At 51.1% G+C, this 24,620-nt stretch overlaps 1 protein-coding gene across 1 annotated transcript; it reads left to right on the forward strand.

The window, feature by feature from the left end:
* The first annotated feature begins 871 nt into the window (after positions 1-871).
* LOC135816701 (S-antigen protein-like) lies at positions 872-2,811 on the forward strand. Its single transcript, XM_065329827.1, has one exon. The coding sequence runs from the start codon at positions 1,253-1,255 to the stop codon at positions 2,333-2,335; it is 1,083 nt and encodes a 360-aa protein (XP_065185899.1). The 5' UTR covers positions 872-1,252; the 3' UTR covers positions 2,336-2,811.
* The last annotated feature ends 21,809 nt before the right edge of the window (positions 2,812-24,620 follow it).

The following is a 24,620-nucleotide window of genomic DNA, read 5'->3' on the forward strand; positions in this document are numbered from 1 at the left end:
GTGCACGTCACGTCCATGTAACTTCGTACCTTCACTGCACCTGATGGTACTGGGTGGCGTACGGAGACTTATTAATACTAGCAGATAGAACGGCATAGGACAGAATGACGCCGATGGGACGGTTCTCTCCGTCTCAAGTATGTGCCTTCAGTTCCTATCTTCCCGTTCCTGTTAGTGCTCTAGTGCCCGGCGCGTGGTACGGAGATGCACATATTAAGGATCTAGGACAGGGCTTCCTTAGAGCAGCATTTGCTGAGCAAAGTCGCAGCTGCCAGATGAGAAGTGGGGTAATCAATCATTATAGATCACGACTGATGACCACATGACCAGCACTACATGCCTCATCCCGAAGTCGAGTCCCGCATCACATGTACAGGCCACTACAGCTGGTACTTCATGCTTGATAATGTGCACCTACTAATAATGAAGTGGGTCAGAATGTTCCTATCAGTTATCCCGTGCAATACGCGTGCAACGTAAGCTCAATATCAGGACTACTCCCTGGTACATGGTAGGGGTGGGGGGGGGGGCGTACAACACGCCGTCGCTGAAATCCCGGGCGGTGACACCGGTGGAAGCCGTCCAAGGCTAATCGACACTTCCTTTTCTGCCAACAAAGCAAAGCGAAGACTTCAAGAGGGATACATCACTGCAATGCACACATACATTACAACATGTATTTGAAGTATGTGGCTTATATCATGTAAAGGGCAAACTACAGGATATGCATGGCGATATCCCTTGCTTATGCTGTCCTGTTCATTCTTGAAGAGGTAGAGGATGTTCGCGCACTTGAAAGCTGCAAAGTCACTCCGTACGGATATTCAAAACGCCAATTGCCACTCAGCTCCACTGCATGGTACATAGTGTCATTGCCCTATGCTGTGGCATATGGTTGTTTGACAACCCAGGTCGGACCTCGCACATGCCTTTAACTCCTCTCGTCCTTGCTGTACGTTGTATTCGAGACAGTCACGAAGTTCTCCATCAGCTCGTACCACTCACGAAAGTGTCCCTCGTCCGCTAGTGCGATGGATATCGAGCTTGTACGGCAGCATTCGATGCGACCACGGTGACTTCACACGTTTCCCTATTCACCATGCAGTTACTAACACCGCCAAAAGCGGAATAAAAGCGGCCGACGTTCGCCAGTTGCAGCACACCTCTTGCCAGGGAGACGACGCAAAGGGCTGCTCTGGCTCCCCTATTTTCTTGATAAGTATTATTTTTACTAGCACTACGAACTGTAGTCATGAAGGGAGCATTGTTGTGCATCCTAGTTCTCCTGGCTCTGGCAGCCATCAGCTCCGCACAGCGTGGCCGCGGAGGTGGCAGGGGCCGCGGTGGAGGTGGTTCGTCGCCCAGTGGAAGGCCGGGAACAGCTGGAAGTGGAAAAGGAGGCGGCGGCGGCTCTCCAGGTCGCGGCCGCGGCTCTCCTGGTCGCGGCGGCGATAGGGATAATGATAATGACCGTGATAATGAGAACGGTGGTGGTGGTCAAGGCGGTGCACCAGCTAGAAGCCAGCCTGCTGAAGGACAGGGAGATAATGACAACAGTGATCGACGGGATGGTGGACGACCAGGTGGTAAGGGGCCTCAGCGTGGTGGTGGACGACAGGGAGGTGAAGGCCCACAGCGTGGTGGCGGGCGACCGGGCAGTGCTGGGCCACAGCAGGCTGGTGGCCGACCAGGCGGCAAACCAGGCCCACAACGACGACCAGGAAGTGCAGGCCCACAACGCGGAGGAGGACGACCAAGCGGCAAAGGCCCACAGCGAGGTGGCGGACGACCAGGAGGTGCAGGGCCACAGCAGGGTGGAGGACGACGAGGTGGTCGCCCCGGGGGCAAGAACAACTCACCAAGGCCTAACCCACTAGCCAGAGTACTGAATTGCCCTGTCAACCCTGCACCAATGGCAATGGTTGATCACAGTGCCGTATCCATTCAAGATATCCGCAACTGCATCCAGGAAGCTTTTAGAGCAGCTGGTCCAGGTGGTCCAGGTGGTCCAGGTGGTCCAGGTGGTCCAGGTGGTTCAGGTGGTCCAGGTGGTTCAGGTGGCCCAGGTGGCCCAGGTGGTTCAGGCGGCCCACAAGGTGGATCCGGCCAAGAAGGTCCAGGACAACAGGGCCCAGGTCAGGATGGACCGGGCATGGCAGGATCCGGAGCGGGTGGGCCGCCAGCTGGTGGTCCTCCGGACGGCCAGGGTTCAGGTACTGATGGACCTATGGGAAGTGGTGCCGGCGAGGAAAATGTGTGCGGCCTCGTACGTCAATTATGCTGCAGCTTCCAGCGGATCTGCCTCAATATTGCCCGATCTCTGCGCCCCTTGTAAGATCAAATTAGTAAACTTCTGAAGGATCTGACTGACTATTCATTATTTACTACCACCAAAAGCGTTATTTTTTAGCGTCTGTTGCACAATTGCAAACTCTATGCTGATTCCTCTACATACTTTGCGCATCTTCTTTTAAATATTGCCGACTACCTTCCGCTATCCTGCACACATTCTGTACGAAAGTATCGCCACAACAAAAAATTTAATACACTTTAACTACAACTGAGCTGGAACTTAGCTGATGTGGCCTCTCCAGGCTGGTGTCTGCGGATAGGTGAGAACGTGTTGGAAATGATTTTGATCTAGAATTCTAGCTGCAGTTTTGTTCTAGTGAACGATTCTGTCCTTTTCCTTTTCGTTGGTCGATTGGAGATGCACTCTTTCACATTGAACACCTGATGAAAGTGTTCGTGTTTTGGGCCTCGTCTATTTCATTTATAAAATGCGGGAGCATGTCATGTGCTTCAAACCCACTGAAAGTGTGTTTTCTCAGTGAACGCTACTCCTGAATTGAGGTGGTGACAAGCGATCCCTATTCAATTAAGATATTTGAAGTTAACGCAACGACTATTAGTACCAAAATACATGTGCCTCAAGGTGAATCGTTTTTGGTCATGCACCTGCTGGTAGAATAGTTCTGCCACTGCTTGCTCTACTTAGCCCTTCACCTCAACTCCTTTATTGTCACTAACTTGTAATAGGCGATTTAGCATGAGAACGATCAGAAAAGTTATGACAGTTACTGCTGACCATGCATGCGAATTTGCCTACGTAGCAGCCCCTCCTCTACTGGGTGTTGTGCAATACTCTCCGTACCTCTACACGACACATTCACCAACATGCAATGTACATGTACATGTATAGCAGATACAATGTAGACTGTGCAGTTGCCATCATAAAATTCAGTCGAGCAAAGGAATTAGATGAGTTAGGTTGTGGTGGGTAACGACTTAATGTACCAGTTCTGATTACATCACATCGCGCGCCTGGTTGTGATCAAGCCGAGACCCAAGGTCGGCAGAGCATCCCAGACCACGCCACCACTCCCCTTATTCATGGCTCACACATGACGGGTTTACGTGGCTCTAGTAAAAAATAAATAAAAAAAAGTGCACTCCCAGCAACATTCACACCAGAGACTGCTCACTGTGCTATATTATGTACAGTAGGTATCGGTTATACTTATAGCGTGGGTGTTTGAAAAACGACATTTGATTCTTATTGCCGATATTTCTTACACACGATAAATCACGTGTGACATATCATATGCACGTGTGACATATCATACATATACTGTACAAATACATGATAATATATATATGCGCGCACGTTTGGCATGTGGACACGTACACATGATACACACGGATCAATCAGACTCGCGGTCGTGCTAGGCGACTGCGGAGCAGCGGATACGAGAGAAGTCGGAAGAAAGAGTCCGACTGGACAGAAAAGTGATTCTCCAATGCTCCCTTGGACATAACTCTCTTTTTGTGTTCAATATCATTGTATTAAGCATGCACAGAGCACAGATGTTATTACTACAGGCGATACACTTTGCACTAATCTGGCATATTTTGCTACACAAAATCCATTCTTAGGGCCGATATATTCTACTATGCGATAATACTGCTTGTAAGAATAAATATACACATAAAATATGTGTTATGATTATGAAAAAATGAGTGTTCATTCTTGTAAGCAGTATAACTATTCTTGTATACGACCACACTATAACCGATATGCACTGTACATGTACAGTGCTGACAACTGAAATCCGACCCCCTGGGCGGCGCGTTCACTTTCTAGCGGCCTCTATTTCGGGTCTTTGCGATGTGAGCGCACTGGTCAGGAGGTCGGATTTCAGTTGCCAGCAGTGTAGTTACTACTCGCTGATTGTAGTGGCCTGGCACAAGCGAAACTTCCTCAGCTAGTTGTGTTTCTCCACACAGGTGTAAGTCGGTGGTAATGCGGATTTGTTCACTGTACTTCACTATACTCCCTGACTCTCACCATGCCAAGGCGTCGAGGGCATTCAAGTCCAGGGTGCCAAATACAGACTACAGTATGCTTTTTTGGTCATACATGTAACAAACATCAAATGTATGTGACTGTTTCGATGGGGTATATACAATATGTACTTGTACAGTGTTTCGCACTGTCCTGTTGAACGCATGCATTTCAAAAATTAACAATGACATGGCTGTATCATGTTGTTGTAAATTTTGTCAACAGGACAGTGCATTCGGATGTACTGGTGTGGTGTGTTGTGATCTGTGAACGTCCTTTGCCAGGGACTGCACGCCAGCTGCTTTAATATTTAAATAATTATCACAATCAGACGTAGAACATCCGCTCGCGCATCCCTGGCCTGCCCAGCCCGGAACCAGACGTGCTGCGATTTCGGGAGGAAGTGTATACCCGCTCTTGTCACATGACTCCAAACCCTCTGAACAGATAGTTCATGCATGGAGGACAACCAGAGAGACAGAGGACACGAGTAATGTCCACTCGACCACTGTACTCAGCAATGCATGACTGCCGCTCCGCTCCTACCTGCGCCCGGGGAGAGTTGTTGCTGTTGAAGTATTACTTAGTTCAGTAGCGTTGCCTATAAAACCTCCTTGTTCCCTTCTTGCCCTGATTTGGATGTACAGCCATATCTGACCAGTGTTATTAGCAGATTGATTAATACGGACTGCTCGAAGTCACCCACACGGTATCCACACACCAGCGATTCCGCAGCACAATGCTTGCCCGGGGTACATCGTCGTCGCATCGGATTTCTTTTCTAGTGCTTGTCGTCGGCATTGAAATCCACCTCGTACTTGGAGAAGTGATTGGGAGGGACACAGGAAGACAGCAAGAGCGCAATAACAACCTAGAAACGTTGGAATTTGGCGATTCTGTCCGGGGACCCGTGGAGAATCGCATCATAGACGATGGTGTCGTTTTGGAGCGAACCGCAGATGGCATATCGCTTGCAGCTGAACGAAATGCTCGGCGTCAGGGCTCACCGCACACTCACAGGGATCGCCTGTCCGTCCGATCATTATCGGAGAATAATGCTCAGCATACACACAAGTACCGGCTACCCGGTCGATTTGCCATGGCTCAGCATACACACAAGTACCGGCTACCCGGTCGATTTGCCATGGCTCAGCATACACACAAGTACCGGCTACCCGGTCGATTTGCCATGGCTCAGCATACACACAAGTACCGGCTACCCGGTCGATTTGCCATGGCTCAGCATACACACAAGTACCGGCTACCCGGTCGATTTGCCATGGCTCAGCATACACACAAGTACCGGCTACCCGGTCGATTTGCCATGGCTCAGCATACACACAAGTACCGGCTACCCGGTCGATTTGCCATGGCTCAGCATACACACAAGTACCGGCTACCCGGTCGATTTGCCATGGCTCAGCATACACACAAGTACCGGCTACCCGGTCGATTTGCCATGGCTCAGCATACACACAAGTACCGGCTACCCGGTCGATTTGCCATGGCTCAGCATACACACAAGTACCGGCTACCCGGTCGATTTGCCATGGCTCAGCATACACACAAGTACCGGCTACCCGGTCGATTTGCCATGGCTCAGCATACACACAAGTACCGGCTACCCGGTCGATTTGCCATGGCTCAGCATACACACAAGTACCGGCTACCCGGTCGATTTGCCATGGCTCAGCATACACACAAGTACCGGCTACCCGGTCGATTTGCCATGGCTCAGCATACACACAAGTACCGGCTACCCGGTCGATTTGCCATGGCTCAGCATACACACAAGTACCGGCTACCCGGTCGATTTGCCATGGCTCAGCATACACACAAGTACCGGCTACCCGGTCGATTTGCCATGGCTCAGCATACACACAAGTACCGGCTACCCGGTCGATTTGCCATGGCTCAGCATACACACAAGTACCGGCGACCCGGTCGATTTGCCATGGTGAGGCAATCTGTGCACAGTGCACAGTAGTAACCTGTTCCACAGAACCTGCTGCTCGGACGCAGTTCGCGCTTACGGGCCATGTCCTGCTGTGAACCAGTTCGGTCCAATCAGGAACCTGCCTCCAACCTGTAAGCCTAAACCTTCCCGCAAATGCGTGTTTAGCGTCCAAGATATGATCGCTTGCAGAGAACCCGCGAATAGGTCAAAGAGGTGCTGCACTTTCTTTGGTTTTAAAAAAGCACTAAAGCCAAGAATGGTGTGGTCGAGCTCACAACCGAAACGAGGAACGTGGCAACCGTTTTGTTGCAAGCTCTTGCCGGACGAGACTTCGTGGACAAATGCTTGTGGTTAGTTTACCACTCTCTTGTCTTGTTGTTAATTTGTTCCTTCCTCACCTTTCCCATTGTTTCGTATTATACATGTACATGTTCACTGTACCAATTCGATCCTTCCTGCATCCTTTTTCTTAATAACCCCATTATCACATTCGCTTCCATGTAATTGGGCTTGTAGCCCGCGTCTACTTGCGAATTCAAATAAAATATACATACAAGTACATACGTATCAAAGAAGGCGTTGTCACTCGTTTGTTTTCCGACTTTTAATCAACAACAACGACGGAAAGAACGATGACGTCAACGACGATGACAATGACAGCAATGACAGTCGTGCTACAAGTACATCCCATGCATAGTCTTAATCACACACTGTTTTTCTTTTGGGTTACATTTCTTTCCCTTTTCTGGTTTTCTGGGTTTGCATTTCAAGATGATTTGTATTGCATTTTCATCCATTGTGTTTCTTTTGCCCGGAAAAAAGGCTTCATGATTTGTATTTGTATTTTATTATGTTTAAGGATTTCCCAAAGGTTTTGGGCCTGTCGAGGGGATCTCCTGCAAGCAGAATGAAATGACAATTTTATGTAGAGGGAGCAGTTAACAGACATAATCCTGAACCTGTGGTGGATAATGCCCCTTTTGATTCTGTACAAACAGGTTAAAAACGAGTGATGCGTAAGGGTTTACCGGGTGTTAGCGGCCACCGTGAGTTCCCTTCAATTCGGGAACGGACACAATAATTTACCCTTTTTTTACTTCAAATGTCGTAAATCACTGGCGCAAGGATAATTGTATCAAATAAAAAAATGCCAACTTGAAATCCCGACTTGACAGCAGACTGAGCAGAGTACATGTACATGTACTTGCATGCAGGAGTTGCACACTCATGGGGTGGGGGGGGGCTACCGGTACGTACTCTTGGTTTCACTTTTGCGGAATCCCACTGCGTCTGTAGCGTCACTTACGAGTCTTTAACATGGTCACAACGTCTCTTTTGAAGTTGATGTTTAATAACTGTAATAACACAGGTGCGCGTACAACATGCACAGCCGTGCTATACATGCTTCCGCTGTTGTTCTCTAGCTCTGTCCATTATGCATGTCAATATCCGACCGTTGTGGCGACTCCTTCAGATTATCTGCCGCCATCCATTGCGATCCGCAGCAAACTCTCTTAGGTCGTCCAGATGGCTTCGGCTCGAGAGGCCCGGCTTGCCTCTGCTGAGCAGGTCTTGTTGATATTTGGACACGTTTTATTCGTTTTACTACCCTGCTGCATGCCTAGACAAGTAAGTGTGTTCAAGGTCAGAGATTTATTCTATATGCACTAGTTCTACCGTCTGATCCATTTTGCGAGTGCCATCCGCCGCCAAGGCGTAACTGGAGCTGATCATGAGCGTTGTGCACATCAGGAACAGACTGCGGTCTTGGTCTCTGTGGGGCTCCGCCGAGCTGCGCCGAGCGAACATTACTTGCCTAGCAGTACTGTATGGTCTCCTTTTATAGTACTATTAATAAATAATAATCTGTAAAACTATTAATAGAGAGGTTGTGTTTAAACTTTGTTTTAGTAATAATAGAGAGGTTGTGTTTGTTTTCGTAATAATCTTTATTTGAAAGGATCTCCCAGAGGCGATGTAACGCAGTACAGCATTGAGTACTCCGAACTTTTGACAAGCATACACTGTACCTTGTGGGGCGCTACGGCACCCAAATGTTAGTAAAGCAACTGGACGATATACATGTAATGATACCATCGCCTGACATTCAACATTCAGCAGACAATATAAAAAATGCGATCGGTGTACATGTACATGTACATGAGAAGGCGCTACCGCCAGTTTTGCTCTGTGTCCTTAATTGAAAATAATTATAACATTACAGCGATGCCAACAACAAACACGATGGCGACGGCGACGAAGAGAATGATACCGGTAGCGGTACATGTACATGTATATCCGAAGACCAAGACCACCTACTTTAAATCATTCAGCAGAGAATTATCCGCGACCTTTTTTTCAGCTCGTAGATTCTCGCTCCTGGAGAGCCCAGTCGGCATCAGGCCGGTCTGGAGGTGGATATATCTCAGCAGTAGTAGTAGTGGTAGGGCAGTGTAGTGGTGGTAGGTTCGCCATCAACGGCGATAAGAGACAATACCAGAAAACACAAAAACAAAAAATGTCGAAGGAGAAACCGAGACGAAGATCGAGCTCCCTTCCGCGTGGCTCCAACAAACGAGGCCGAGGTGATCTCTCGATGGATTCCTCACCCGAGGGTTCCGCTAAGACCAACAAGAGGCTGTTCTCAGCGGAGGAGGCTGCAGAGTTTGTCTCAAGTGACTGTGCCGGATCCCTCGAATCCCTGAGAAAAGACTCTCAGCTTGAAAATTCTCCGCTGGGAGAAAATTCTCAATTTGAAAATTCCCGGCTGCAGGAACTTGTGCGGGATGAGGTCGTGAAAGCCCTCCCATCGTGTATTTCCTATCTCCGAGATGCTGTTGTGGCGGAGGTAACGGCAGCATTGCAGCCCCAGCTCCAGCGTCTCATAGAGAGGCTGCTGGTCAAGCTCAGTCCTACACCCAGTGATGCTGCGACTCAGTCCAGTCGTCAGCCAGTTTCTGTCACTGAGCAGCAGCAATCTGTCCTGGATGCGCCAACATTTGCCTCAGTGGTCAGTCCTACACCCAGTGATGCTGCGACTCGGTCCAGTCGTCAGCCAGTTTCTGCCACTGAGCAGCAGCAATCTGTCCCGGATGCACCAACATTTGCCTCAGTGGTCACTCAGAACTCTGTGGACATGACTAAACAGCCCTGCAATTTACTGCTGCAGCAGCCGGCTGCAGAAATCCCAGCAAACCCAAGGCCACCTGAGCCACGGCAGATTGAAGACCTGGTCCAGGCTGCCAGAGCGGCAGCTACATCCCCATCGACAACACCTGTTCCGGAGGAGCCGTGGCAGGATGTATGTGCTCCCCGCAGGAAAGTCGTTCTGTATGTTGGAGGGCTGTCACCAACAGTGACAGAAGAACGACTCCGTGGCTACGTGACACGGAATGCCAACAACCCAGCTGTTATTGTCGTCTACAAGTGTCAAATACAAAGTGCGAAACCTGAGAAGTCGATCGCATTCGCTCGGCTCACTGTGAGCGCACCCACAGCTGCGGTGCTGCTTTCTAAGGGTTTCTGGCGGGGTCGAGCATACTGTCGTCGCTGGGTGTTTCATGCTCCAGAATCCAAGGCCACCCAAACTCCTGTCAGCAAGGACAAGGGCAGGACGACGACTGACGATGCGTCCACAGACACTGAACTCAGTTCCCAATGATAGCGGCGGGAAATCGTTCACCACAAGTCATGAGCCAGGCTATGCTTGCCGTATCCTTTCTCAATATATGTAGTCTACAGAGAAAAGTCGGCGAAGTGCAACAGTACCTTGCTGTGCGTGGAATCCATGTCCTCGGCCTGGCTGAAACTTGGCTGAAGCCATGCATTAGCGACGGCGAGATTTCGATTCCGAATTACAAGCTGTTCCGAAAGGACCGTTATCGTCAACATGGAGGAGGCGTCGCTGTGTACTGTCATGATTCTGTCCATGCCAGAAGGCGCACGGACCTGGAGTGTCCAGAGCTAGAGATGATGTGGATCGAAATTACAAGTAATGGGCGAACCACTGTTCTCGGGTGTACATATCGCCCACCAAACAAACCTGTATCGTACTGGGATGGTTTTGAGAATAATATTGAGCAAGCTTGTCAAGGACGGCAACATTCCACAGTACTCGTTGGTGACTTTAACGTGGATTTCAGCATGCCTGGTAATGCTGCCCACCCTCTTCAGCATATTCTGACGAGATTTGATCTGAAGAATTACGTATCCTCTGCAACACGAGTGACAGCACATTCCCAGACCATTCTCGACCTTTTCCTCTCGACAACAGCTATAAGTGGAACATGTGAAATAATTTACCTCGATATAAGTGATCACTATGCCATACTCGCTCATCTACCGATTCCGTCTAAACCTGCTCGTAAGGGAACATCAACTGTCACGGGTCGTAGTCTCCATCAGATTGACTGGGGCTGCTTTCAAACTGACTTACATGGCATACTGTCTGTCGGCTTCGATGATCAAGATGTTGACTCCATGACAACTTCCTTTAACAATGCTATTCTCTCCACCCTTGACCAACATGCACCCATCACCACCCGCCGCCGTGCAGACCGGCGTCCATGTCCCTGGCTGACTCGCGAGCTGGTTGAGTGTGTCCGGAACCGAAACAGACTGCACCGCCGTCTAATGCAAGATAGAGCAAACGAGGCACTCCAGCAGGAGCACCGAGCTGCACGTGCCAAGGCCAGAAAGCTAGATAGACAGTTGAAGAATGCTTACTTTATGGATCAATGCTATACGTCTGATCAGAGAAAACTTTGGTCCGTGATGAACACTGTCACCGGACGAAAGAAGACCCGCCGAGTACCCCAGGTATCAGCTGACCAGCTGGGCGACTTCTTTGCAGATGTTGTTCATGACCCCAGTCGACCTACGCACCTACAGATGCCAGTTGGCCCTACGAAATCTGATGCCCTTACAGCCTTCCAACCTGTGTCGTTGTATGATGTCGCTAAGCGTTTGCAATGTGTGGATCCACATAAAGCTACCGGAAGTGATGGAATCCCAGGTATTGTGTTGAAACGTTGCTCGGACACCCTCTCCCCATACCTGATGAAGATCGTCAACTTATCTCTTGCGTCTGGTATAGTGCCATCAACTTTCAAACATTCTCTTATCAGCCCATTGTATAAGAATGGCGACCCACTGTCAGCTCGTAACTATCGGCCCGTCTCGCTACTGCCTATTGTTTCTCGCATACTGGAACACTTTGTCAAGAAACAGCTGACAACTTTCCTAGATGATCACTCCTTGTGACCTTCAAGTCAATTTGCATACCGAAGAAATCACTCAACAGAAGATGCTCTTATCCTTGCCTCCAACCGCTGGAAATTGGCCAAATCGGAACGAAAACACACCGGGGTAGTAATGGTAGATCTATCGAAGGCATTTGATAGAGTCCAGCATGCCAGGCTTGTGCAAGTGCTGTTTGACCTTGGCATTGTGACACACCACTGGAATGGTTCCTCAGTTATCTCTCGGAGCGGCAGCAGTGTGTACGGGTGGAACACTCAGTTTCGCAATATGTTGGATGCTCCCGAGGAGTGCCTCAAGGCAGCGTTCTGGGCCCTCTTCTTTTTGTACTGTACACCAGTGATATGTCGTCAGTTCTACCAGGTAGTGCATGCCACCAGGAATTCGCTGATGATGTGGCTCTGGACTACTCCGACTATCAGCCTGATTTAGTGTGCTCTGTTCTCTCTAACGCTGTAACACGACTCGCTGAGTACTTGGACAACATTGGTCTGCTATTAAATGCCAGTAAAACCCAAGTTATGTTTGTGAGACCCCGTGGTTGTCTGGACGGACCATCTGAAGTGAAGTGTGGTACCACAGTGCTTGATGTTACTCCAGTCACGAAGTATCTCGGTGTCATGCTTGATGACCAACTGTCCTGGAAGCCCCAAGTGGACTTTATTGCCAGCAAGACTGCTACTACAATCGGGCAGCTCTGGCGCCATGGACGGTGCCTTTCACTCAATGCCCGCCGGGCCTGGTACATGAGTATGATCCAGTCTGTGCTCTGCTATGCCTCAAACTGTTTCTTTCCCGCTCTATCCAAACTGCTGCTGCATCGACTGCTACGCATTGCTAAGTCTGGCATACGAGCCATCTTCCAACTCCCCAGAAGGACCCCCACTGCTCCCCTATTTGCCAGACTATCAATGCCTCAGCTCCACCAGCTGTACGTGCAACGTCTGCTTCTCTTCGTCTTCCGCTGCCTTCATGGCAGAGCCAGCTCACTGTTCCAATCCTACTACTCCCTCATTGCCACGGATGTGGACAGAAGTTGTGTCACGCGTGGTCAGGTCAGCCAGCTGCTCAGAGTGCCGTTCCTACCTGGTCCCTCAGGCCGTAGCTCAATCGCCTTCGTTGGCAGTACCACATGGAACTCTCTCCCTGCTGATATTCGCGCTTGCGACGTACGCCACACGTTTCAAGCATTGCTGTCTGGCCATGATCTTATCTCCCTCCTCAACTAGCTCTCCGATGTTGTGCCTACTATGTCTTCTTCACAGACTCTTCCTGAACAAATGCTCATCAATTATGTTCTTGTCCTCTATCCTAGTCCAAATTCTGCCTTGCCCATGCATGACTCTCATGAAATGCCCGTACTAAATAGTCTATAGAACAATAATATTGGATATCATACTTCTCTCATCAACTATGATAATACCCATTTCATACCCCCCCCCCCCCTTCATAAAATTAATACCTACTCTTTTCTTTCCTTTCATTTCATCTTCTTTTCCGTTCCTTTCTTCTTCATACAAATTTTAAACATTTTCATCATATTGTGAGAGCCGTGGGCCAATAGCCCCGGTGAGAAGGCAGTCTTGCCTGTTCATATGGTGAAGTAAAATAAAGAAACAACAACAACAACAACAACCTAGACAAGTGCGTTAGGTTAGAGGTACATAGTATCATTCTACACTGTACTACACTGTACTACACCAGCCACACTAACGAACTACTAGTACATTGTACCGTAGTATCTCTAATATAAGCACAGTCTCCAATATTAGCACATCTCCAAAAATATTAATAGAACGAACACCTTGGGGCGGCATTCAAAAAGTAAAGTGCTCAGTCTCCATTATAAGCACACTGTGTAAATTCATTATCTGTACCGGCAAAAAAAAAACCTGAAATGTGTCTGTCTGACAGGAATTTGGCACGGCAACCAGCCTCTGAAATGAGGTTGAAATATTAATGGAACAGTAACCAATAAAGGAACGTCTCCAATAATAGCACGGGGCGGAGGTACTTCAAAGTACATTAAAAAATAAAGGACCGTGCTTATATTAGAGATAATACGGTACATGTACTTGCTTCTGCATGTCGGCACTGATATCGGCTGGATCGTGTTAAAATAATTGAAGTGTACATAGAGCATGAATTGTATTACCCCCCCCCCCCCCCTCTCTCTCTCTCTCTCTCTCTCGAAAGCCCGAAATAGTCTCGATAATTATTCGCCTGCCTGTAGATTTTGCACGTGTCAAATGCTCATTGTTCGATCCAAATTCAATACACGGAGCACTATGGAACAAGCCTTGAGTCCGTTGGTGTCAGGGATATGAACACTCACTCACAACATGGAGTGCGCTGCCCCTGGATTGTTCCCGGAAAGCGGAGTGCTTTCCAAAGTGTAACTAACCTCGCTTGTGCTGAAGTAGTTGTACAAGAGTAACGTTACAGAATAGATGTGGCACGAACACGTGACTGATGAAAGAATGATTGGTAAATGCGTCAGTAAGGCTGAGTGTTGACTTGGAAAACATTTGAAAAAATATGAATCTACATTGTACATTCTGCTAAATTCTGTGCAGGGAATAACGTTATGCGGCGGATGAAGTGACTGATGATGAAAACAGCTATGCAGCGGGACTGCTGCTAAGTAAAACAGGCTAACTACGAAAGATATTATGCTCATGATAATGAACAATCATATCAGAGGTTATGGGTTTGTGCGTGAGCGCGTGCAGGTTCTCCATTTGCTTTGTGGAGGGCTTACATTGCCCTATTTAGCCTCGCGAGACGGCGCGTTTGCGACAGTCCTCAGTGGTCAGGACCATGCCAAGGTGCGGGCTGCAACAGAGCTGCTTTGCCTTCTCGCCCAGCCACAGGCGGCCCACCGTCTGCGTGCGTGCCATGAACGACAGGAGATCGTGCGTGATGTTGGCCAGGTGGTTCGCACCCTTCAGCATGTTTTGCGCGTGATCCGGCGGGGCACGCGGCGAGACGCACGGTCCCATTCGCTCCATGAACTCGCGCTTGCAGCAGATGTCGATCAACTTGCGCTGCACCCAGGGGCGGCCTGGTGAGCGACGAACGTGTCCGGGCCTCTTGCGTCTCGAGCGACGGTACTTGAACGGGTCGTACGAGCGGACAGGACTGCTCACCTTGCCGAAGGTGCCAATACGTGAACGCCTCAGCTCGGATGCGGGAGTGCTCTGGCTAGTATTGAAGATGGCATCGTTCAGAGTCTGGCGCATCACGTCGATGTAGCGCTGCAGGAACAGGTTGGAGCGCACGCCTGGCGTCTGGCGCAGCACGCCCAGCAGGTAGTTTGTTGTCAGTGTGAGATAGCGCTGGGCTCTAGGCGTTGTATAGCGGGACCACACCGGTCTACCCGTGCTGCTGCTGCTGCCTACACCTCTAGTCTGCCGACGCCGGCCCTTGCCAGAAACAGCCTTCATAATGTACTGCTTGATGATGGGAAGGAATGTTTTCACCATGGGATTGTTCTTGATGACGGGTAGATTTGAAAACGCGTCCAACAGACCAGGCAACAGTGATTTTAACAAGCCTGGAGACAGGAGCCCGGCGGACCTTCCCGTGATCGGCTTCAGTTTCGAACTTCCGCTGACGGTGTTCAGCACGAACTGCTTTAGCGTCGGCAAAAACATTTTGATCAAAGGGTTGTCTCTGATGAATGGCAGCTTACTGACGGCGTCAACTAGGCTCGGCAGAAGTGTCTTCAGCAGCGGTCCGTTCAAGAGAGGGGACCGCCGGGCCATGCCTACCGCTCCCTGCATGGATGCCACGTGATTGAGATACCTGAGAACTGGCATGGCGACGGCTAGATCACGTGACGACGGCCGGGTCTTGATCGCCTGTCGCAGGATGGCCTTCAGGTTCAGGGTGACATCGCGCACGATGGACTGCTGGCGAAGTCTTCTCGGCAAGCGCAGCATAAGGCTATTCACGAAGTGGTCCATGGCCTGCCCAGCCAGTGCTTGGGCCGCTGACGACAGCGAAGCGTCGCGCTTCTGAGGCACGACTGTGTTCAGGAGGCCATACAGCAGTTCCTTGATGGCTGGGAAGATCTCTGGCATGCTGGTTGGAGCCAGCTTTTTCTGCCAATAGTCGATGGTATTGTTAACGGTTATACGAGCCATGTTGAGAATTGCGCCGAGCATTGCCGTGCGACCGGCTCTGTGCCGCCGAGGGCTCCGCTGCCAGAATGATGGGACGCGTGGCAGCACAGGCGCTCTCCAGATTGGTTTTAATGGGCCGAAATCATTGGCCTCGTAGTCCTCCGCGAGACCCGTGTCACCCATAGTGCTATCATAGTGGCTCGCCTCCGCACTATCCGTGTGTTCGGAGTCTTCGTTCACCAGTTCACTGCGCTTTGCCATGATCGGCAGCGGCATGAAACCGGCCTTGCCCTTCATGTAGGCCTTAGCTGCAGCTTTGGCCATTGCCTTTTGCTGGGCTTTCAGGGCCTTCTTTTGCGCTTTCCTGGTGGCGGCCTCCGCTGCGGACGCAAATATGCTCTTGAAGAACCCTGCCTCTCTCCTGTCCAAGTCCGCATCCTGTTGCTCGTTGTCCTGTGCGCTGGCCCAACCGGGATCGCCCATGGTGTTCGCTTCTATGAACGCCGTGCTGTCTTCGTCATCTACCGCAGAATTGTGGTCACTCTCGAAGCTGTCGAAATCCTCGTCGTTGAGGGCGCTGTCTGCATTATCGAGCTCTTCTGCTGCAGTGATGTCGCCACTAGCACGTCGACCCGCAAACTTCTTGACCGCGGCCTTGACGAGTGCCTTGCTGGCTAACTTGGTTGCTGATTTAGCTAGTGATTTCACAATCTTCTTGCGCATCTTCTTCATGAAGCCTGGACTTCTCTGGCCGGTTTCTTGGTCGCTGGACTCGTATTTCTCCTCCTCCTCAGAAGCGTACTCAGCGTTTTCAAATTCTTCATCGTCAGCCGAAATGCGCCCGGCGTCACCGTCAAGGGCGATCGTGTCTTCCGCCGCCACCACAGCTGCACCTGTTAGTTGCCTGATGGTCTGGATTAGGTCATTGCTGTCCGTTTCACTGCTCGCAGCCACATCGCCAATGTCTCCCACGCTAGCCTGGTCTTCGCCGGGGCTACGCAGATGGTTTGCAAAGACGTTGAGCATGGCCTTGGTGATCTGCTTTCCCACGGCGGACGTGTTGATTCTCCTCCCCCGTATCCCTGGATCTCGCATGCCTATCGACATCTCACTGGTCTCGTAGCTCTCTGCATCCTCAATATCCCGTTCGTCGTCATTGTCCATCTCGGCCTCTTCTATGCTGTCCAAGAGAGTAGCCATGTCAGAATCCGACTCGCTGTTGGTAGTGGCCGTGTCAAGCCCGTCCCATAAATCATCTTGCTCGAGAGTAGCGCTATCTCTATCTGCCGCCTGGCTGTCGACGGCGCTGCGCCTCAGGAACTGCAGCCTTGCGGCCGCCAAACTCTGCGCCGCGGCCATACTCGAACTGGCCATGCGCTCTGCAGCTTGCTTGACGATGACCTCGCGCTGCGCCGCCTGCATCCGCCGCGCCGCCCTGTTCTTTGCCGCTATAGCTGCTTGTGACTGCAGTGTGGCGACTTGGAGAGCCCGCCTGGCATCGTCCACTGCTTGAAGGCGTCGCCGGTATTCTGCTGCCCTGACTAATGCCCTGGCTGTCTTCTTTCCTTTGCCTTTCGGATTCTTCTTGCCTTTGAAGATTCTAGCTATTCTGTTAGCCTTCCTCTTGAGACCTTTAAACAGGGGACTACGCTGGCTCGCTGAGTCTACTGCAACGTCATTATCGACATCCTGTGTAGCCGTTTGCCACAGATGATTGTCGAGATTGGTCTCATCATTGTTGTTGGCGTTCCAGGTGACGTCACTGCTCATTGAATAGGCCTGCGCATCGTCCTCCGGCTGGGCGGATGATTCGGCATCAGCTTCTGGTGATCGACCCTTGATCGTTCCAGGTGAAGTCTTCCTTCTTGCCTTCTCGGCTCCCTGGTCGGCGATCCCCTTCCACACACGCCGCTGGTACTCCCCCAGGCCAACCCCATCCACTCCGCCTGCCGCATTCTCGTCGAATGATCCGTCCGTGACGTCATCTTCAACGCTCTCCTCTTCATCGCTGTCGTCACTGACGTCATCGGAATCGGAGAGGCCAAACATGTCCTGTAGGGCCTCGCCCGCACTGCGCATGAGCTCCTCCAGTACTTCGGTGCTGTACTGCTCCGATGCAGACCTCTTCTGTCCCGTGGGTTGCAATAAGCCGGGCACCACAGCGCCGAAGAGACTGGACAGGTTGAACTTCGGCACGGCGGCCGGTGTCTTGGGAGCGTCGCGCATCTGCGCGAATAGATCGACGTAGTCATCATCGCTTTTCTCTTGTAGTTGTACTTCGTCTTGCGAGTCTTCGGCGAAGTCCTCATCAGAGTCAGCGAAAACGTCACTGAGCGCCTGAGCAACACTATCTTGGCTGTTTGGATCACGCTTCTGCTTATCGATCTTCTTCATCAGCATCTCCAAGATGCCTCTAAGTGTCCCCTTGAGCATAGCTTGGATGGGTTTGAAAGCCTCTGCGTTCCTAGCCTGGACAGTGTCAGCCTCCTCGTCACCAACAGACTCTTGGCGGTCTTGAAGGGACTCCAGGTTCAAATCGTTGCCGTTGACTTCTTCCAGCGAGTCCGCATTATCCTGGTCAACGTCTACCACAGCCTCGTTCGCCCATTCCGCCAGTTTGCCGGACTCAAGCAGTGGCGAAGCAGTGGTCGAGAAGGGTGTGGATATCACCATCAGGCATACAATGAGGAGGGTCGGCGTATACCGCCCGAACTGTGCCATGCTGCCTCACTGGACACTGCACTCGCAAGTCCAAGTCGCAATCAATGAGCACTGTCTTCCTTGTCCAGTATTCACAGCAGGCGCAGTAACTGTACAAACCTCACTTGTATCTTGCGTGTACTCAGCGGGTACCAGTATCACATCGGTCAAACGCTTTCCTAACAGTGCAGAGTGAACAAGACGTCTTGCTCGCTCTCCCGCGCGCCTACTCAACTGGACTCGGGAACTCTTTGTGAGCTACTACGCCTCTTCGGGCCGGGGCAGTGGTTATAGAGCACCTACAATTGCTGTGCTGCTAAGACAGCGACGATCTACGGCTCTCCTGCCCCGAGGCGTTGTACGGACCGTCCTCCTGACGAGCTGGCTTGTCTGGTGGGGTGATATGTACATGATAATATACATGTACACGTACGACATAGTGGGCTTATGCAGGCTTCGCCACCTGCCGACCAACGAGTGCGTATCGTGTACATGTACATGTTTAGAACTAAAACAACATGGTTGCAAGAATTGAGTACATGTACTTGTTTAAGTTAATGTATATGAGCTGGTCAACTTGGGAACGATGTTGTGTGGAAACCAGATGTGTGCGTTACCTGCCTGGAGCCTGCAAGGGAAACCAAACGTCGGTAACTAATACTTGTAATGTAGCACAGTATTGAGCACTCCCAACTTTTGTCAAGGCTACACTGTACCTCGTGGGGCGCTGCGGCGCCCAAATGTTAGCAAAGAAAAGTGGACGATATACATGTAATGATACCATCGCCTGACATTGACGACGACGGCGAAGACTATGATACCGGTAGCGGTACATGTACATGTATATCCGAAGACAAAGACTGTAGCACCTACTCCACTTTTATGTAATTATGTATCTATGTCATTCGCATCTTCCCAAGTAAGTTGTACATTGTACTGTTGAGATACCGAATTCAAATAAATCAATACCATACCATACCAAGACCAAGACCGCCTAGACAAGTGCGATAGGTTAGAGGTACATAGTATCATTCTACACTGTACTACACTGTACTACACCAGCCACACTAACGAACTACATTGTACATGTACTTGCTTCTGCATGTCGGCACTTATATCTGCTGGATCGTGTTCAAATACTTGAAGTACTCTCTCTGTCTCTGTCTCTCTCTCTCTCTCTCTCTCTCTCTCTCTCTCTCTCTCTCTCTCTCTCTCTCTCTCTCTCTCTCTCTCTCTCTCTCTCTCTCTCCTCTCTCTCTCTCTCTGCTCGCTCTCTCTCTATCTATCTATCTATCTATCTATCTCTATCTATCTCTCCTCTCTCATCATGCATGAGTAACACTCTCATAGAATTTTCTCTTATAAGATTGCATGCTTCACACTCTCATGTACCGGTACTATTACTTTTCCTTTCTTCGTCTTTTTGTGAGAGCTTGGACAATCCACTTGTCCAGGCAAGAAGGCAGCAATGCCTGTTCATTCTGGCGAAGTAAAATACAAAATATACCAACCAACCAAGTACATTGAGCATGAATTGTATCCCCCCCGCCCCCCCCCCCCCTCTCCTCTCTCTCTCTCTCTCTCTCTCTCTCTCTCGATCGATCGATCGAAAGCCTGAAATAGTCTCGATATTTATTCGCATGCCCTGTAGATTCTGCACGAGTCAAATGCTCATTGTTCGATACAAATTCAATACACGGAGCACTATGGAGCAAGCGTTGAGTCCGTTGGTGTCAGGGATATGAACACTCACTCACAAAATGGGGTTCGCTGACCCCTGGACCCTGGATTGTTCACGGAAAGCAGACTGGTTTTAACGAACCTCGCATGTGCTCAAGTAGTTGTACGAGATATAAACGTTACAGAATAGATGTGGCACGAACACGTGACTGATGAAAGAATGATTAGTAAATGCGCCAGTAAGGCTGAGTGTTGACTTGGAAAACATTATAAAAAATATGAATCTACATTCTGCTAAATTCTGTGGAGGAATAACGTTATGCGGCGAATGAAGTGACTGATGATGAAAACAGCTATGCAGCGGGACTGCTGATAAGTAAAACAGGCTAACTACGAAAGATATTACGCTCATGATAAAGAACAATCATCAGAGGTTATGGGTTTGTGCGTGAGCGCGTGCAGGTTCTCCATTTGCCTTGTTGATAGCTTACATTGCCCAATTTAGCCTCGCGTGGCGGCGCGTTTGCGACAGTCCTCAGTGGTCAGGACCATGCCAAGGTGCGGGCTGCAACAGAGCTGCTTTGCCTTCTCGCCCAGCCACAAGCGGCCCACTGTCTGCGTGCGTGCCATGAACGACAGGAGATCGTGCGTGATGTTGGCCAAGTGGTTGGCACCCTTCAGCATGTTTTGCGCGTGATCCGGCGGGGCACGCGGCGAGACGCACGGTCCCATTCGCTCCATGAACTCGCGCTTGCAGCAGATGTCGATCAACTTGCGCTGCACCCAGGGGCGGCCTGGTGAGCGACGAACGTGTCCGGGCCTCTTGCGTCTCGAGCGACGGTACTTGAACGGGTCGTACGAGCGGACAGGACTGCTCACCTTGCCGAAGGTGCCAATACGTGAACGCCGCAGTTCGGATGCCGGTGTGCTCTGGCTGGTATTAAAGATGGCATCGTTCAGTGTCTGGCGCATGACGTCGATGTAGCGCTGCAGGAACAGGTTGGAGCGCACGCCTGGCGTCTGGCGCAGCACGCCCAGCAGGTAGTTTTGTTGTCAGTGTGAGATAGCGCTGCGCTCCAGGCGTTGTGTAGCGGGACCACACCGGTCTACCTGTGCTGCTGCTGCTGCCTACACCTCTAGTCTGCCCACAGGCCCTTTCCAGAAGCAGCCTTCAGAAGGTATTTCTCGATTATGGGACGAAATATGTTCACCATGGGATTGTTCTTGATGAAGGGTAGATTTGAAAACGCGTCCAACAGACCAGGCAACAGTGATTTTATCAAGCCTGGAGGCAGGAGCCCGGCGGACCTTCCTGTGATTTTTTTCGAATGTCCGCTGACGGTGTTCAGCACGAACTGCTTTAGCGTTGGCAAAAACATTTTGATCATAGGGTTGTCTCTGATGAATGGCAGCTTACTGACGGCGTCAACTAGGCTCGGCAGAAGTGTCTTCAGCAGCGGTCCGTTCAAGAGAGGGGACCGCCGGGCCATGCCTACCGCTCCCTGCATGGATGCCACGTGATTGAGATACCTGAGAACTGGCATGGCGACGGCTAGATCACGTGATGACGGCTGGGTCTTGATCGCCTGTCGCAGGATTGCCTTCAGGTTAAGGGTGACATCGCGCACGATGGACTGCTGGCGAAGTCTTCTCGGCAAGCGCAGCATAAGGCTATCCACGAAGTTGTCCATGGCCTGCCCAGCCAGTGCTTGGGCTGCTGACGACAGCGAAGCGTCGCGCTTCTGAGGCACGACTGTGTTCAGGAGGCCATACAGCAGTTCCTTGATGGCTGGGAAGATCTCTGGCATGCTGGTTGGAGCCAGCTTTTTCTGCCAATAGTCGATGGTATTGTTGACGGTTACTCGAGCCATGTTGAGTATTGCGCCGAGCATTGCCGTGCGACCGCCTCTGTGCCGCCGAGGGCTCCGCTGCCAGAATGGTGGGACGCGTGGCAGCGCAGGCGCTCTCCAGATTGGTTTAGATGGGACGAAATCATTGGTCTCGTATTCCTCCGCGAGGCCCGTGTCACCCATAGTGCTATCATAGTGGCTCGCCTCCGCACTATCCGTGTGTTCGGAGTCTTCGTTCACCAGTTCACTGCGCTTTGCCATGATCGGCAGCGGCATGAAACCGGCCTTGCCCTTCATGTAGGCCTTAGCGGCAGCTTTGGCCATGGCCTTTTGCTGGGCTTTCAGGGCCTTCTTTTGCGCTTTCCTGGTGGCGGCCTCCGCTGCGGACGCAAATATGCTCTTGAAGAACCCTGCCTCTCTCCTGTCCAAGTCCGCATCCTCTTGCTCGTTGTCCTGTGCGTTGGCCCAACCGAGATCGCCCATGGTGTTCGCTTCTATGGACGCCGTGCTGTCTTCGTCATCTTCCGCAGAACTGTGGTCACTCTCGAAGCTGTCGAAATCCTCGTCGCTGAGGGCGCTGTCTGTATTATCGAACTCTTCTGCTGCAGTGATGTCGTCACTAGCTCGTCGACCCGCAAACTTCTTGACCGCGGCCTTGACGAGTGCCTTGCTGGCTGCCTTGGTTGCGGATTTAGCTAGTGATTTCACAATCTTCTTGCGCATCTTCTTCATGAGGCCTGGACTTCTCTGGCCGGTTTCTTGGTCGCTGGACTCGTACTCCTCCTCCTCCTCCTCAGAATCGTACTCAGCGTTTTCAAATTCTTCATCGTCAGCCGAAATGCGCCCGGCGTCACCGTCCAGGGCGATCGTGGTCTCTTCTATGCTGTCCAAGACAGTAGCCATATCAGAATCCGTCTCGCTGTTGGTTGTTGCCATGTCAAGTCCGTCCCATAAATCATCTTGCTCGAGAGTAGCACTATCTGCCGCCTGGCTTTCAATGGCGCTGCGCCTCCGGAACTGCAGCTTTGCGGCCGCCAAACTCTGCGCCGCGGCCAGACTCGAACTGGCCATGCGCTCTGCAGCTTGCTTGACGAAGACCTCGCGCTGCGCCGCCTGCATCCGCCGCGCCGCCCTGTTCTTGGCCGCTATAGCTGCTTGTGACTGCAGTGTGGCGACTTGGAGAGCCCGCCTGGCATCGTCAACTGCTTGAAGGCGTCGCCGGTATTCTGCTGCCCTGACTAATGCCCTGGCTATCTTTTTTCCTTTGCCTTTCGGATTCTTCTTGCCTCTGTAGATTCTAGCTATTTTGTTAGCCTTCCTCTTGAGAATTTTAAACAGGGGACTACGCTGGCTCACTGAGTCTACTGCAACGTCATTATCGTCATCCTGTGTAGCAGTTTGCCACAGATGATTGTCGAGATTGGTCTCATCATCGTTGTTGGCGTTCCAGGTGACGTCACTGCTCATTGAATAGGCCTGCTCATCATCCTCCGGCTGGGCGGATGATTCGGCATCAGCTTCTGGTGATCGACTCATGGTCGTTCCAGGTAAAGTCTTCCTGTTTGCCTTCTCGGCCGCCTGGTCGGCGATCTCCTTCCACACACGCCGCTGGTGCTCCTGCTGGCTAAGTCCAGTCCGTCCGCCTGCCGCATTCTCGTCGAATGATTCGTCCGTGACGTCGTCTTCAACGCTCTCCTCCTTGTCGCTGTCGTCACTGACGTCATCGGAATCGGAGAAGTCAAACATGTCCTGTAGGGCCTCGCCCGCACTGCGCATGAGCTCATCCAGTACTTCAGTGCTGTACTGCTCCGATGCAAACCTCTTCTGTCCTGTGGGCTGCAATACGCTGGGCACCATAGCGCCAAAGAGACTGGACAGGTTGAACTTCGGCACGGTGGCCGGTGTCTTGGGAGCGTCGCGCATCTGTGCGAATAGATCGACGTAGTCATCATCACCTTTCTCGTGTAGTTGTACATCATCTTGCAAGTCTTCGGCGAAGTCCTCATCAGAGTCGGCGAAAACGTCACTGAGCGCCTGAGCAACACTATCTTGGCTGTTTGGATCACGCTTCTGCTTATCGATCTTCTTCATCAGCATCTCCAATATGCCTCTAAGTGTCCCCTTGAGCATAGCTTGGATGGGTTTGAAAGCCTCTGCGTTCCTAGCCTGGACAGTATCAGCCTCCTCGTCACCAACAGACTCTTGGCGGTCTTGAAGGGACTCCAGGTTCAAATCGTTGCCGTTGGCTTCTTCCAGCGAGTCCGCATTATCCTGGTCAACGTCTACCACAGCCTCGTTCGCCCATTCCGCCAGTTTGCCGGACTCAAGCAGTGGCGAAGCAGTGGTCAAGAAGGGTGTGGATATCACCGTCAGGCACACCATGAGGACGGTCGGCGTATACCGCCCGAACCGTGCCATGCTGCCTCACTGGACACTGCACTCGCAAGTCCAAGTCGCAATCAATGAGCACTGTCTTCCTTGTCCAGTATTCACAGCAGGCGCAGTAACTGTACAAACCTCACTGATATCTTGCGTGTACTCAGTGGGTACCAGAATAACATCGGTCAAACGCTTTCCTAGCAGTGCAGAGTGAACAAGACGTCTTGCTCGCTCCTCCGCGCGCCTACTCAACTGGACTCGGGAACTCTTTGTGAGCTACTACGCCTCTTCGGGCCGGTGCAGTGGTTAAAGAGCACCTACAA

This window comes from Sycon ciliatum, chromosome 5 (assembly GCF_964019385.1).
Source record: "Sycon ciliatum chromosome 5, ocSycCili1.1, whole genome shotgun sequence".
NCBI classification, from domain to species: Eukaryota; Metazoa; Porifera; class Calcarea; order Leucosolenida; family Sycettidae; genus Sycon; species Sycon ciliatum.

What these genes read in the sequence shown, in the direction of transcription:
- LOC135816701 (XM_065329827.1), top strand. Translation starts at nt 1,253, where the DNA reads ATGAAGGGAGCATTGTTGTGCATCCTAGTTCTCCTGGCTCTGGCAGCC.